This window comes from Mustelus asterias, chromosome 19, assembly GCF_964213995.1.
Source record: "Mustelus asterias chromosome 19, sMusAst1.hap1.1, whole genome shotgun sequence".
Lineage (NCBI taxonomy): Eukaryota > Metazoa > Chordata > Chondrichthyes > Carcharhiniformes > Triakidae > Mustelus > Mustelus asterias.
The window spans coordinates 5,341,400-5,356,255 of record NC_135819.1 but is presented as its reverse complement, the minus strand read 5'-3'; the positions used below and the strand labels follow the sequence as shown (position 1 = coordinate 5,356,255).

The window sequence follows — 14,856 nt, the reverse complement described above, 5'->3', positions numbered from 1 at the left end:
TGGCTTTGGCTGGCAGTGTAGATAAACACAAAGGACACACGGAGGCCAAGGGCGTCACTGTTAACCACAGAGCAAGCGCCACACTCCAATCCCTGTGTGTTTTTTTTCCCCTTCTCACAAGGAGAGCTGGTTGTAATCAGTGTCGAACAGAAACACAGCAGGGTCCCTGGGCCAAGTTCTGTCACATGAAAAGAACGGAGCAAAGAAGAAAAAAAATCCCTCATGACGGAAGCAGAAGCTCTTGTGAAGATTATCTGCCTTCTTTCCCGCCGAAAATACTTAATCAGGCCGGGCTCGGGAACTGACAACGTCCCCTGTACCTCGGCCAAGGCACCTCTGACACCAACCTCACTGACAAACAACAGCAGGGGCCTTGCAAAGGTGATTAATGGCTCCCTTCTCTGCCCACGTACAGGTACCTCCAGGTGATGGCCTAGTGGTATTATCACCAGACTGTTAATTCAGAAATTCAGCTCGCATTCTGGGGACCCAGGTTCGAATCCTGCTAAGGCAGATTAAAGTTTATTTATTAGCCTCGCAAAGTTGGCTTACATTAACACTGCAATGAAGTTACTGTGAAAATCCCCCAGTCGCCACACTCTGGCGCCTGTTCGGGTTACACTGAGGGAGAATTTAGCACGGCCAATGCACCCTAACCAGCACGACTTTCAGACTGTGGGAGGAAACCGGAGCACCCGAAGGAAACCCACGCAGACACGGGGAGAATGTGCAAACTCTACACAGAAATCATAGAAACCCTACAGTACAGAAAGAGGCCATTCGGCCCATCGAGTCTGCACCGACCACAATCCCACCCAGGCCCTACCCCCATATCCCTACATATTTTACCCACTAATCCCTCTAACCTATGCATCGCAGGACACACTAAGGGGCAATTTTAGCATGGCCAATCAACCTAACCCGCACATCTTTGGACTGTGGGAGGAAACCGGAGCACCCGGAGGAAACCCACGCAGACACGAGGAGAACGTGCAAACTCCACACAGACAGTAACCCGAGCCGGGAATCGAACCCAGGTCCCTAGAGCTGTGAGGCTTCCCTCCTGCCATCAGATTTTTGAATGGACCCACCACATATTAAGTTGATCTTTCTCAACACCCTAACTATGACTGTAAGACTACATTCTACACCATCTCCTTTCCTTCTCCCCTGTGTACTCTATGAACGGTATGCTTTGTCTGTATCGCGTGCAAGAAACAATATTTTTCACTGTATCCCAATGCATGCGACAATAATAAATCAAATCAAATCAAACTCGATGAGCTGAATGGCCTACTTCTGCTCCTATGTTTTATGGTCTCATGGTCTTATCAATGGTCCCCCCCCCAAAAAGAGCAACCAACCATTTCTGAAATGATTCCATTCTCTCTCCCTGTCCCAGATAGTGAGGGACTCTGTCCTGTTCAGAGAGAGAGGGAGGCTCCTGCCTTGTCCAAGTTCTATCAAACCTCACCTTGTAGTGTCCCTCTCAAACGGTGCTCAGCTTTTGAGGTACCAGGGCAGCACGGTGGTACAGTGGTTAGCACTGCTGTCTCACAGCACCAGGGACCTGGGTTCGATTCCCGCCTTGGGTCACTGTCTGTGTAGAGTTTGCACATTCACTGCGTGGGTTTCCTCCGGGTGCTCCAGTTTCCTCCCACAGTCCAAAGATGAGCGGGTTAGATGCATTGGCCATGCTAAATTGCCCCTTAGTGTCCCAGGATGTGTAGGTTAGAGGGATTAACAAGGTGAATATGTGGGGTTGTAGGGATAGGGCCTGGGTGGGATTGTTATCGGTGCAGACTCGATGGGCCGAATGGCTTCCTTCTGCACTGTAGGGATTCTATGACTTTTGCAGGTGAACTTCTGACTGAATCCTGCAGGGGTTATTGCAAAGCGTTGATTAGGAAGTCACTGAGGGTGAAAAAGTGATTCACTTTTGCCACTAAATATTTCCTTTAGATTGTTAGACCTATCCTTCCTCTTTCTGGTTCTTCCCCTTTTGATAATGGGGAGTTATTAAACCAACTTTTGACCCCGTTGAGGCTACTTTCCCCGTCTGTGTGGTGCTCACACCGCCTGCCTCTATTTTCGGTCATTGGACCCTAATTCCAGGAGGCACACCTGAGGAGGAGCGCCTTTAAGAGATGGGCTAGTTACAGATTTACCTGCAGACAGTGACGTGGTGGCTGCTACATCTGGCAGGCAGGAAGGAGGAAGTTGTTTCTCGTCTGGGAATCTCAGCAACTTCTCACAAGCACTCTGGAGCAATGTCAGCCTCCGCTATCTATATCCTGGACCTTAAAGGCAAGGTAGGTCTCTCTTCACAGAAGGGAAAATGATATCCCTGGCTCAGCGCGGGGGGGGGGGAGGTGGGCACAAGAGAGACAAAGCCCAAACAACTTTGTGCAGCCTCAGACACCCTACCCAAGCTGGTGAGGGAAAAGCAATCCGCCTCTCACTTGGGGTTCCACCTGTAATTTTGGTCGGTTTTAAGTTGCGAAAAAGCTGGGTGAATTCAGGAAGTTGAGGCAAGATAGGATGGTTCTATCCTACTTAATTTTGATTTTCTGCAAATGCAGCGTAACGCTCACCTGAGATCGATATTGGACAAGGCCCCAATGATGTCACATCTTTACCACGCCTCCGTTTTAATTGACACAGGGCATGGTGTGTGGGTTAGGTGGATTGGCCATGCTAAATTGTCCCTTAGTGTCAAAACATGTGCAGGTTAGGTGGATTTGCCCTGTTAATTGCCCCTCAGTGTCCAAAGTTGTGCAGGTTAGGTGGATTGGCCGCACTAAGCTGCCCCTTAGTGTCCCAAGATGTGCAGGTTAAATGGATTGGCCATGCTAAGTTGCCCCTTAGTGTCCAAAGATGTGCAGGTTAGGTGGATTGGCCACGCTAAATTGCCCCTTAGTGTCCAAAGATGTGCAGGTTAGGTGGATTGGCCATGCTAAGTTGCCCCTTAGTGTCCAAAGATGTGCGAGTTAGGTGGATTGGCCATGCTAAATTGCCCCTAGGTGTCCAAAGATGTGCAGGTTAGGTAGATTTGCCATGCTAAATTGCTCTTTAGTCGACAAAGATGGGCAGGTTAGGTGGATTGGCCATGCTAAATTGCCCTTTTGTGTCCAAAGATGTGAAGGTTAAGTCGATTGGCCATGCTAAGCTGTGCCTTATTGTCCAAAGATGTGTAGGTTAGGTGGATTGGCCCTGCTAAATTGCCTCTTAGTGTCTAAAGATGTGGAGGTTAGGTGGATTGGCCATGCTAAATTACCCCAGTGTTAGGGGGATTGACAGGGTAAATATGTGGGGTAATGGGATAAGGTCTGAGTGGGATTGTTGAAAGGGGTGCAAGCTCGATGGGCTGAATGGCCTTCTTTTGCTATAGGAATTCTCTAATTTTCTTCCCGAAATTCTAATTTCTCGATTTTCATCCTATTTGATGTCACTGCAACTATTTGCTGTGATTGAAGCATATCAGATTCTCGGCGGGGGGGGGGTCGCGGTCAGACGGGGTAAATGTTGGGAGGGTGTTTCCACTTGTGGGAGAGTGCAGGGACCAGAGGGCATAGTCACAGAATGAGGAGGGGAGCAGGGGTTCATTTCAGACGGATTTGAGGAAAACATTTTTCTCTCAAAGTGTGGCAACTCTTTGGAATTCTTTACCCCAGGAAGCTGTGGATGTCGAATCCTTGAACATTTCCGAGTCCGAGATCGATGGGTTTTAACCAGTCAGGGAATTAAGGGGTTACGAAGAGAAGGGAGAAAAGTGGACTTAGTCAGTGTGAGATCAGCCCATGATCTTATTAAATGGCAGAGCAAACTCAAAGTGCTGAATGGTCCACTCCTGTTCCCATTTCTTATGGTCCTATGGTTGCCCAGGTGACCTCTTGGTAAGCTGTGTTGGACCCTTTTGAAAGCAGGCCCCTACAAGTCATAGAATCCCTACAGGGCAGAAAGAGGCCATTCGGCCCATCGAGTTCTGTCCTGTGGACAGAGAATAGAGCTGGCGTTTCGACTCTGGGTGACCCGTTCCGGGGGGGGGGGGGGGGGGGGGGGGGCGCGGAATGCTGCCTGTTGTCACCTTATACCCTGGCTGCCCTCTCAGACAGATGTAAAAGACCCATGGCACTATTGCTAAGAGCAGGGTCCCCAGTGTCCTTGCCAATTATTTACCCCTTAGTCTACCTCAATGATCATTATTACATTGCTGTGTGTGGGATCTTGCTGTGCGTAGGTTGGCTGCCATATTTCCTACCCTACAATGACGACTGTTAAAAGCTTCATAAGCAGTTACTTGGTTGTAAAGTGCATTGCAACATCCTGAGATTGTTCTAGAACTGCCAGTCTATCTTTACATCATAGAGCTTTGCATCACAGAGACCCTTCGGCCCGTTATGTCTGCACTGGCCATTAAGCAACTATCTATTCAAAGTGAAAGTTTATTTATTAGTCACAAGTAGATTTACGTTTACTGTGAAAACCCCCTAGTCGCCACACTCCAGCGCCTGTTCGGGTACACTGAAGGAGAAGTTTAGCATGGCCAATGCACCTGAACCGCACGTCTTTCGGACTGTGGGAGGAAACTGGAGCACCCGGAGGAAACCCACGCAGACACGGGGAGAATGTGCAAAATCCACACAGACAGTGACCCTGGGCCGGGAATCGAACCCGGGTCCCTGGCGCTGTGAGGCAGCAGTGTTAACCACTGTGCCACCGTGTCACCCCCACCTCATTTAGCACTACTGGATCTGCAGTCGTGCAAGCTGTGGTGTTTCAGGTGCTGATCTAAATGTTATGAGGGTCTCTGCCTCCACCACCCTTTCAGACACCGAGTTCCAGATTTCCACCACCCTCTGGGTGAGAAGGATTTTCCTCAAATCCCCTCGAAACCTCCTGCCCCTTACCTTAAATCTGTGTCCCTTGGTTATTGACCCCTCTGCTGAGGGGAAAAGTTTCTTCTTATTTATGTCCTTCCTAATTGTGTACACAGCAATCAGGTCCCCCCTCAGCCTTCTCTGCTCTAAGGAAAACAGGCCCCGGCCTTGCCAGCCTCTCCTCATAGCTGAAACGCTCCAGCCCAGGCAACATCCTGGTGAATCTAAGAAAAACTTGGACGGGTTCATGGGTGAGAGGGGTGTGGAGGGATATGGTCCAAGTGCAGGTCAGTGGGACTCGGCAAAAAATGGTTCGGCACAGACAAGAAGGGCCAGAAGGCCTGTTTCTGAGCTGTAATTTTCTATGGTTCTATGGAATCTCCTCTGCACCTGTCCCAGTGCAATCACATCCTTCCTATAGTATGGTGACCAGAGCAGCACGCAGTACTCTAGCTGTGGCCTAATGACCAGCATAACCTCCCTACTGTTGCTCTCTACGCCTCGGCAAATAACAGGAAGTACCCACATGCCTTTTTAACCACCTTATCGACCTGTCCTGCTGCTTTCTGGGACATGCACTCCAAAGGACAGCACGGTGGTTAGCACTGCTGCCTCACAGCGACAGGGACCCGGGTTCGATTCCGGCCTTGGGTCACTGTCTGTGTGAAGTTTGCACGTTCTCCCCGTGTCTGTGTGGGTTTCTTCCGGGTGCTCCAGTTTCTTCCCACAGTCCAAAGATATACAGATTAGGTGGATTGGCCATGCTAAATTGCCCCTTGGTGTCCAAAGACGTGTAGCTTAGGTAGATTGGCCATGCTAAATTGCCCTTTAGTGTCCAAAGATGTGTAGGTTAGGGGGGTTGGCTATGCTAAATTGCCCCTTGGTGTCCAAAGATGTGCAGGTTAGGGGGATTGGCCATGCTAAATTGTCCCTTGGTGTCCAAAGATGCGCAGGTTAGGTGGATTGGCCATGCTAAATTGCCCCTTGGTGTCCAAAGATGTGTAAGTTAGGGGGATTGGCCATGCTAAATTGCCCCTTAGTGTCCAAAGATGTGTAAGTTAGGGGGATTGGCCATGCTAAATTGCCCCTTAGTGTCCAAAGATGTGTAGGTTAGGTGGATTGGCCATGCTAAATTGCCCCTTAGTGTCCAAAGATGTACAGGTTAGGTGGATTGGCCATGCTAAATTGCCCCTTAGTGTCCAAAGATGTGAAGTGAGGTGGATTGGCCGTGCTAAATTAACTCTAATCTCGGGTTGAGTATTGAATGAGTCTGTTCGGCTGCCGGTGGCTGCACTCCTTCATAATCCTACTGAGTTAAAGAAGGCATGTTGTATTAACCAGGAATCCACCTTCCACCCACTCACAGGGTGCCGCTTGCAGTATAATTACTTTTGGCAGATTTCCCTGGTCAATCAATGGGTTGTGTGGTTAAAGAGTGAGTCAGTTTGTATGGAGTGTAAAGACCAGTATGGAGCAGCTGGGCCGAATGGCCTGATGCTACTCTCTGTCAAAGTCAATATGCTGACACCTTCTGGGCCCATCTAGGTTATTGGACAACGGGGGCGCCATAATTGCCCTCTGTGCCCGAGGAGGTTTCTCGCTCGCAACCAACTGGAAGTGGGGATGTGTGGGCGGCAGGCGGGGACTCAGCTGTGATGCCCCACGTGTGCGAACAGCCTGTCAACACACCCATCAGGTTCTCTGATAAAGGATGCCCAGTTGGTTCAGGAGGGTAAAAAGTTCTGGAAGAATAACATTTTGGAGAGGTAACTGGATGAAGGTATTTAATTTAGAAAAGGAAGGTTAAGGAAGCAAGTGGGCACGGTGGCACAGTGGTTAGCACCGCTGCCTCACAGCGCTGGGGACCTGGGTTCAATTCCCGGCTTGGGTCACTGTCTGTGTGGAGTCTGCACGTTCTCCCCGTGTCTGCGTGGGTTTCCTCCTGGTGCTCCGGTTTCCTCCCACAGTCCAAAGATGTGTGGGGTTAGGTTGATTGGCCATGCTAAATTAGCAGGGTAAATATGCGGGGTTATGGGTACAGGGCCTGCATGGGATTGTGGTCAGTGCAGACGTGTTGGTCGTTGGTGCAGGCTCAATGGACCGAATGGTCCCCTTCGGCACGGTAGAGGATTCTAAATAATCAGTGATACACAATAATCGAGATAGTGATAGGAGGAAAAGACAGGTTATAAATGGACAGGGGCAATGAAGGATAGCGACCAAATTATCTTTTTATAATATTCTTCATTTAATTGTTAATTTTGACACATTGAAAAATAAAATAACCAAACTGCCCAACACTGAGGGGTCTTTCATTCCAGTGGTAAAATACTGTCCAGTGAGTGAGCTGCAAATCTTTGGACATCAAGGGGCAATTTAGCATGGTCAATCCACCCAACCCAATCCTCCCATCTTTGGACTGTGGGAGGAAACCGGAGCACCCGGAGGAAATCCACGCAGACACGGGGAGAACTTGCACAGGCAGTCACCCAAGGTTGGAATCGAACCCGGTTCCCTGGCACTGTGAGGCGGACGTGCTAACCACTGCGCCACCGTGCTGCCCTCTTCCCCCCATCCTCCAACGCTAAAGGCTGTGCCTTCAACCACCAAGAAACTCTGGAATACCCTCCTTAAACCTCCCTGGCTATCCACCCTGTCCCTCTCTCTTTCAGACACACCTTCCCAAAGCCTTGGTTCTACCTCCCCTAATATCTTTTTCTGTGGTTCAGTGTCATGTTGTGTCTGAAGGCACTCCCGTGAAGGAGATTTGGCTACTTCAGAGATGGCGTATAAACGCACGCTGTCTTTCGAGATGGAAAGTGAAGTACCACCATTCGCAATCTTATCATAGAAATCATAGAATCATAGAAACCCTACAGTGCAGAAGGAGGCCATTCGGCCCATCGAGTCTGCACCGACCACAATCCCACCCAGGCCCTACCCCCACATATTTTACCCGCTAACCCCTCTAACCTACGCATCCCAGGACTCTAAGGGGCAATTTATAACCTGGCCAATCAACCTAACCCGCACATCTTTTGGACCGTGGGAGGAAACCGGAGCACCCGGAGGAAACCCACGCAGACACGAGGAGAATGTGCAAACTCCACACAGACAGTGACCCGAGCCGGGAATCGAACCCGGGACCCTGGAGCTGTGAAGCAGCAGTGCTAACCACTGTGCTACCGTGCCGCCCTAAAAATTCTAACAGTGCTAACCACTGTGCTACCGTGCCGATTAAAAATTCGCTCACCTCAGTTTAATTTACAATCGGCTGGAAGTCAATGAGTTGCAGGAAGTCGTCAGCTTTTGTGTTCGGCTGACGGCACAGAGAACGGCAAAGGACAAGAGTTCAGATTTAAAGAAATTGCCTTTTCGAAATAAAATCATCGAAACTTCAACATACCAGATACCAATGCACTTAGCTTTTCTTTGGTTGATTTATTATTGTCAGATGTATTGGGATGCAGTGAAAAGTATTGTTTCTTGCGCACTATACAGGCAAAACATACCGTTCTTGGATTGCATCAGGGAGTACATGGGCAGCACAGTGGCACAGTGGTTAGCACTGCTGCCTCACAGCACCAGAGACCTGGGTTCGATTCCGGCCTCAGGTCTGTGTGGAGTTTGCACCTTCTCCCTGTGTCTGCGTGGGTTTCCTCCGGGTGCTCCGGTTTCCTCCCACGATGTGCAACTTCGGTTCATTAGCCATGCTAAATTGACCCTTAGTGTCAAGGGGATTAGTTAGGGTAAATACATGGGGTTATGGGGGTGGGGCCTTGGTGGGATTGTGATCGGTGCCGACTCGATGGGCCGAATGGCCTCCTGCACTGTAGGATTCTATGATTCTATGAGAAGGAAAGGAGAGAGTGCAGAATGTAGTGTTACAGTCATAGCTAGGGTGTAGAGAAAGGTCAGCTTAATATATAGTCAAGTCCGTTCAAAAGTCTGATGGCAGCAGGGAAGAAGTTATTCTCGAATCAGTCAGCACATGTTTTCATACTTTTGGATCTTTTTCCCAATGGAAGAAGGTGGATGAGAGAATGTCCGGGATGAGTGGGATCCTTCATTGTGCTGGCTGCTTTTCCGGGGCAGTGGGAAGTGTAGACAGAGTCAGTGGATGGGAGGCTGGTTTGTGTGATGGACTGGGCTTCGTTCACGACCCTTTGTAGTTTCTTTCAGTCTTGGTCAGAGCAGGAGCCATACCAAGCTGTGATACATCCGGAAAGGATGCGTTCTATGGTGCATCAGTAAAAGTTGGTGAGAGTCGTAGCCGACATGCCAAATTTCCTGAGCCTCCTGAGAAAGTAGAGGCGTTGATGGGCTTTCTTAACTATAATGTCGGCGAGGAGGGACCAGGACAGGTTGTTGGTGATCTGGACACCTAGAAACTTGGCTCTCGCTCATCTCCAATTCATCCCCGTTGATGTTGACAGGAGCATATCCAGAAGGGGAAAAAACTGTGAAAAAGGGGAAATAAGAGCCCCGGCGCAAACTGGTCCTGTATACCTTGTCTGGTAGTGTGGCCCCTTTAATGGGCGATACTTCGTGGGCCACGTGACCAGGCTGGAACCAATGGAGTGCGAGTGCGCTAACCTGGCCAATTGGGAGTGAGGGCGCTTATTGCCGGGACTGGAGGCTGCAGTTGGAGTTTGGACATTGGAGGGAGTGGTTGTGCTGTTAAACCCTCATTGTGCATAGTTCTTCTCAGTCAATCTGTCTTTTAGTTTGTGATGTGCCACATCCAGTCATCTCAAGTTGCTACACCTCAAAATGGAACGCCAGGAAACACTGGGAAATAAGAATGCTGGTCTGAAATGTTTCTTTCCTTCTGGGAATTCCTTCCTGGTGATTGTGGCAGGGGGGGGATGGGGGGATGGGGTTGGTGGGGGGATGTAATCACTTTCTCCCCAGATGTGGGAGTCACAGGAAGGACAGCCATTGCCCGCCATTGAGCTGTTGCCGATGGGCCTCCACCTTAATGGCGTGAAGGTAATGTCTATCGGGTGGCCAGATGTGGGGAGGGAGCCCAGATGTTGACGACCAGCCTGGTTCCATTTCGAGGCCTGTCTATCGTTGCTGAAGGTATCGGTGGGTGACACAGTGGTTAGCACTGCTGCCTCACAGCGCCAGGGACCTGGGATCCATTCCTGGGCTTGGGTCACTGTCTGTCTGTGTGGAGTTTGCACATTCTCCCCGTGTCTGCGTGGGTTTCCTCCGGGTGCTCTGGTTTCCTCCCACAGTCCGAAAGACATGCTGGTTGGGTGCATTGGCCGTGCTAAATTCTCTCTCAGTTTTTTACCCAGAGGGTGGTGGATCTCTGGAACTGGCTGCCGGGGAAAGTAGTGGAAGTGGATACGATAGTGAGTTTTAAGGGGGGTCTTGACAAATACATGAATAGGATGGGAATGGAGGGATATGGTCCCCGGAAGGGTAGGGGGTTTTAGTTCAATCAGGCAGCATGGTCGGTGCAGGCTTGGAGGGCCGAAGGGCCTGTTCCTGTGCTGTAATTTTCTTTGTTCTTTGTTCAGTGTACCCGAACAAGCGCCGGAGTGTGACGACTCGGGGATTTTCAGAGTAACTTTATTGCGGTGTTAATATAAGCCTACTTGCGACACTAATAAATAAACTTTAAGCTGATGCAGAGTAGAGTTATAGACTATGGCTTCATCCTAGCAAGCTGTTCCAGGGAAAATAAGCTACAGAAAATAGTGTGTTTTGTCTGCCTTGCGTGTCTGTATATTTGATTTGATTTGATTTATTATTGTCACATGTATTAACATACAGTAAAAAGTATTGTTTCTTGCGCACTATACAGACAAAGCATACCTTTCATAGAGAAGGAAATGAGGGAGTGCGGAACGTAGTGTTACAGTCATAGCTAGGGTGTAGAGAAAGATCAACTTAATGCAAGGTAAGGCCATTCAAAAGTTTGACAGCAGCAGGGAAGAAGCTGTTCCTGAGTCGGTTGGTACGTGACCTCAGACTTTTGTATATTTTTCCCGATGGAAGAAGGTGGGAGAGAGAATGTCCGGGGTGCGTGGGGTCCTGAATTATGCTGGCTGCTTTGCCGAGGCAGCGGGAAGTGTAGACAGAGTCAATGGATGGGAGGCTGGTTTGCGTGATGTACTGGGCTACATTCACGACCTTTTGTAGTTCCTTGCGGTCTTGGGCAGAGCAGGAGCCATACTAAGCTGTGATACAACCAGAAAGAATGCTTTCCATGGTGCATCTGTAAAAGTTGGTGAGGGATACATGGGAAGGCTTGCAAGTCTAATAACCTCTAATACTTATCTTTCTTTAAACTCTCCACTGGGACAGCTCCTGATCTGTCGGAACTACAAAGGGAATGTGGACATGTCAGTGATCGAGCACTTCATTCCCATTCTAACACAGAGGGAAGATGAAGGGGCCGTGTCTCCTCTGCTGATGTATGGAAAAGTTCATTTCTTGTGGATTAAGCACAGCAACTTGTACTGTATCCTTTACTTTACCCCAGAGAATGTCTCCACCCAATGGTGAGTCAGTGTTGGAGCTGTCTGCAGCCACACTAGATCCTCCGGCTGTTCACACAGCGATGTTGTGAGCTGCAGTGCTGCGGGAAATCTTCTTAGCTTTGCCTCTCGTTTCAGCACTAGTCTAAGCTGTTGCCATGGTTAGTTGTGTGTGCTCTCCCTCCCTCCCTCTGTCACAGCCGCCATCCCTCCCTCCCTCCATCGCCTCTGCTCTCCCTCCCTCCCACCCTCGGTCGCCTACATTCTCCCTCCTTCCCTCTGTCACTCTCACCCTCCCTTCCTTCCTCCTTCTGTCACCTCCGCTCTCCTCCCACCTGCCCTCCCTTTATCACACCTGCCCTACCTCTCTCCCTCCCTCCCTCCCTCCCTCCCTCTGCTGCCTCTGCCCTCCCTCCCTCTGCTGCCTCTACCCTCCCTCCTTCCCTCTGCTGCCTCTGCCCTCCCTCCCTCCCTCTGCTGCCTCTGCCCTGCCTCCCTCCCTCCCTCCCTCTGCTGCCTCTACCCTCCCTCTTTCCCTCTGCTGCCTCTGCCCTGCCTCCCTCCCTCTCTCCCTCTGCTGCCTCTACCCTTCCTCCTTCCCTCTGCTGCCTCTACCCTTCCTCCTTCCCTCTGCTGCCTCTGCCCTCCCTCCCTCCCTCTGCTGCCTCTGCCCTGCCTCCCTCCCTCCCTCCCTCTGCTGCCTCTGCTGTCCCTCCCTCTGCTGCCTCTACCCTACCTCTGCTGCCTCTACCCTCCCTCCCTCCCTCTGCTCTCCCACCCTCCCTCCTTCTGCTGCCTCTGCTGTCCCTCCCTCTGCTGCCTCTACCCTCCCTCCCTCCCCCCCTCTGCTGCCTCTACCCTCCCTCCCTCCCTCCCTCTGCTGCCTCTGCCCTGCCTCCCTCCCTCCCTCCCTCTGCTGCCTCTGCTGTCCCTCCCTCTGCTGCCTCTACCCTCCCTCCCTCCCTCTGCTCTCCCACCCTCCCTCCTTCTGCTGCCTCTGCTGTCCCTCCCTCTGCTGCCTCTACCCTCCCTCCATCCCTCTGCTCTCCCACCCTCCCTCCTTCTGCTGCCTCTGCTGTCCCTCCCTCTGCTGCCTCTACCCTCCCTCCCTCCCTCCCTCCCTCTGCTGCCTCTACCCTCCCTCCCTCTCTCCCTCTGCTGCCTCTGCCCTCCCTCCCTCCCTCTGCTGCCTCCGCTCTCCCACCCTTCCTCTGTCACTCCCACCCTCCCTCCCTGTTGCCTCCGCTCTCCCTCCCACCCTCCCTTCCCTCCCTCTGTCGCCTCTGCCCTCCCTCCCTCTGTCACTCCCACCCTCCCTCCCTGTCGCCTCCGCTCTCCCTCCCTCTGTCACTCCCATTCTCCCTTCATTCCCTCCCTCTGTTGCCTCCGCCCTCCCACCCTCTGTGGCACCCTCCCTCCCTTCCCCTGTTGTCTCCGCTCTCCCTCTGTCGTGCCTGCTCTCTCTCTCTCCCTCCCTCCCTCTGACTCCCAGAGACACTTCACTAAGTCCTCACTGTCATCTTGTGAGAAAGTTGTGAGCGACACTGTGACATTTCATGTGAAACTTTGAATGGAAATGTTTACATAGTAACAAAAGAATCCTAAGCCGAACCATGATTGTAGAAATGAAGGTTTAGGGGCAGAACGTACATGTTCTTCTTTAGAATCTTTTGAGAATAGACTTAGTTAGACAAACTGATACCTGTCTCTGATGAGAGTCACTCGTCAGGCACTGTTAGCGCCTCACAGCGCCAGGGACCTGGGTTCAATTCCCAGCTTGGGTCACTGTCTGTGGGAGTTTGCATGTTCTCCCTGTGTCTGCGTGGGTTTCCTCCCACAGTCTGAAAGATGAACTGGTTAGGGTGCATTGGCCACGCTGAATTCTCCCTTAATGTACCTGAACAAGCGCCGGAGTGTGGCGACTAGGGGATTTTCACAGTAACTTCATAGAATCCCTACAGTGCCGAAGGAGGCCATTCGGCCCATCGAGTCTGAACCGACCAGAATCCCACCCAGGCCCCTTTCCCGTAACCTCTCATACTTACCCTGCTAATCCCCCTGACACTAGGGTCAATTTAGCATGGCCAATCAACCTAACCCGCATATCCTTTGGGCTGTGGGAGGAAACCGGAGCACCCGGAGGAAACCCACGCAGACACGGGGAGAACGTGCAAACCTCACACAGACGGTGACCCGAGGCCGGAATTGAACCTGGGTCCCTGGAGCTGTGAGGCAGCAGTGCTAACCACTGTGCCACCGTGCTGCCCCCTTCATTGCGGTGTTAATGTAAGCCTACTTGTGACACTAATAAATCAACTTTAAACTTTGAATAATTACTTTGAATTGAAGGAATTGTAGGAAAGTATGTAGTCACAGCTTCTCAATGACAACATTTCACAATTTGATCTTTCCACCTCCCGCCCTGATGGAGGCGCCACTGAGCTCAATCTGGTTAAGAGTCGCTCGTCAGTCCTGGGCTCCTATTCTGTGGCGAGGTGGCGGTCTCAGACAGCGTGAAGACAATACACTGCAGCGTTCCCGAGTGGGAGAAGACAAGTGTCCCACAACTTTCTGTCCCCCTTCCCAATCAATGTCCAGTCAGCCAGACTGCAGTGAGAAAGTGAATGGGGCAGGGGGAGGCATGTATCTGCAGCACAGGGATATCATCAATCTGCCATCTTCCAACACAATCTCCTCTCTAAACTCCATGGAGTACAGGCCCAACCTACTCAACCTTCCCTCAGAAGACAACGCTTCGCCCCAGGAATGAACCCGGTGAACCATCTCAGATCTGCCTCCGATGCAGATATATCCCTCCTTAACTAAGGAGATTAAACTCGTGGTGGAAATCCCGATGGCATTCCGTGTCATGTTCACACCTGAAAACCCCAGGAACAGAGATCATACAATCCCTACGGTGCAGAAGGAGGCCATTCAGCCCATTGAGTCTGCACCGGCCACAATCCCACCCTAGCCCTATCCCCATTACCCCATGCATTTACCCTAGCTAGGAGCAATTTTAGCATGCTCAATCCCACCTAACTCGCACATCTTTGGACTGTGGGAGGAAACCGGAGCACCCGGAGGAAACCCACGCAGACATGGGAGAACGTGCAAACTCCACACGGACAGTGACCCAAGCCGGGAATCAAACCCGTGTCCCTGGCACTGTGAGGCAGCAGTGCTAACCACTGTGCCACCGTGCCACCCAACAGGAATAGGCCATTCAACCCATAAGCCTGTTCTGACATTCGATGAGTACCGGGCTGATCTAACTCCAATCATCCTGGGTGAGGGAGAGAATCTACCAGGCTTCCTGCCCCCTGATAACATCTAGGAGGACAAGGTCAACAGACATATGGGAACACCATCACCTGCGGGTTCCCCTCCGAGCCACATACCATCCTGACTTGGAAATCAGCTGTTCCTTCATTGTCGCTGGGTCAGCATCCAGGAACTCCTTCCCTAACAGCTCTGTGGAT

The 14,856-nt window shown here is 51.2% G+C and overlaps 1 protein-coding gene across 2 annotated transcripts in view; it reads left to right on the top strand.

The window, feature by feature from the left end:
• Nucleotides 1-2,203: 2,203 nt before the first annotated feature.
• Nucleotides 2,204-14,856, top strand: part of LOC144507710 (AP-1 complex subunit mu-1-like) — a 387,219-nt gene continuing 374,566 nt past the window's right edge. For both annotated transcript variants that reach the window (XR_013500133.1, XM_078234921.1), the window contains exons 1-2: nucleotides 2,204-2,312; nucleotides 11,202-11,358. Coding sequence is in view for 1 of the 2 variants with exons in the window: in XM_078234921.1 (XP_078091047.1) it covers nucleotides 2,271-2,312; nucleotides 11,202-11,358 (199 nt within the window). In the remaining variant the exon portion in view is untranslated. The remainder of the gene's footprint in view (nucleotides 2,313-11,201; nucleotides 11,359-14,856) is intronic.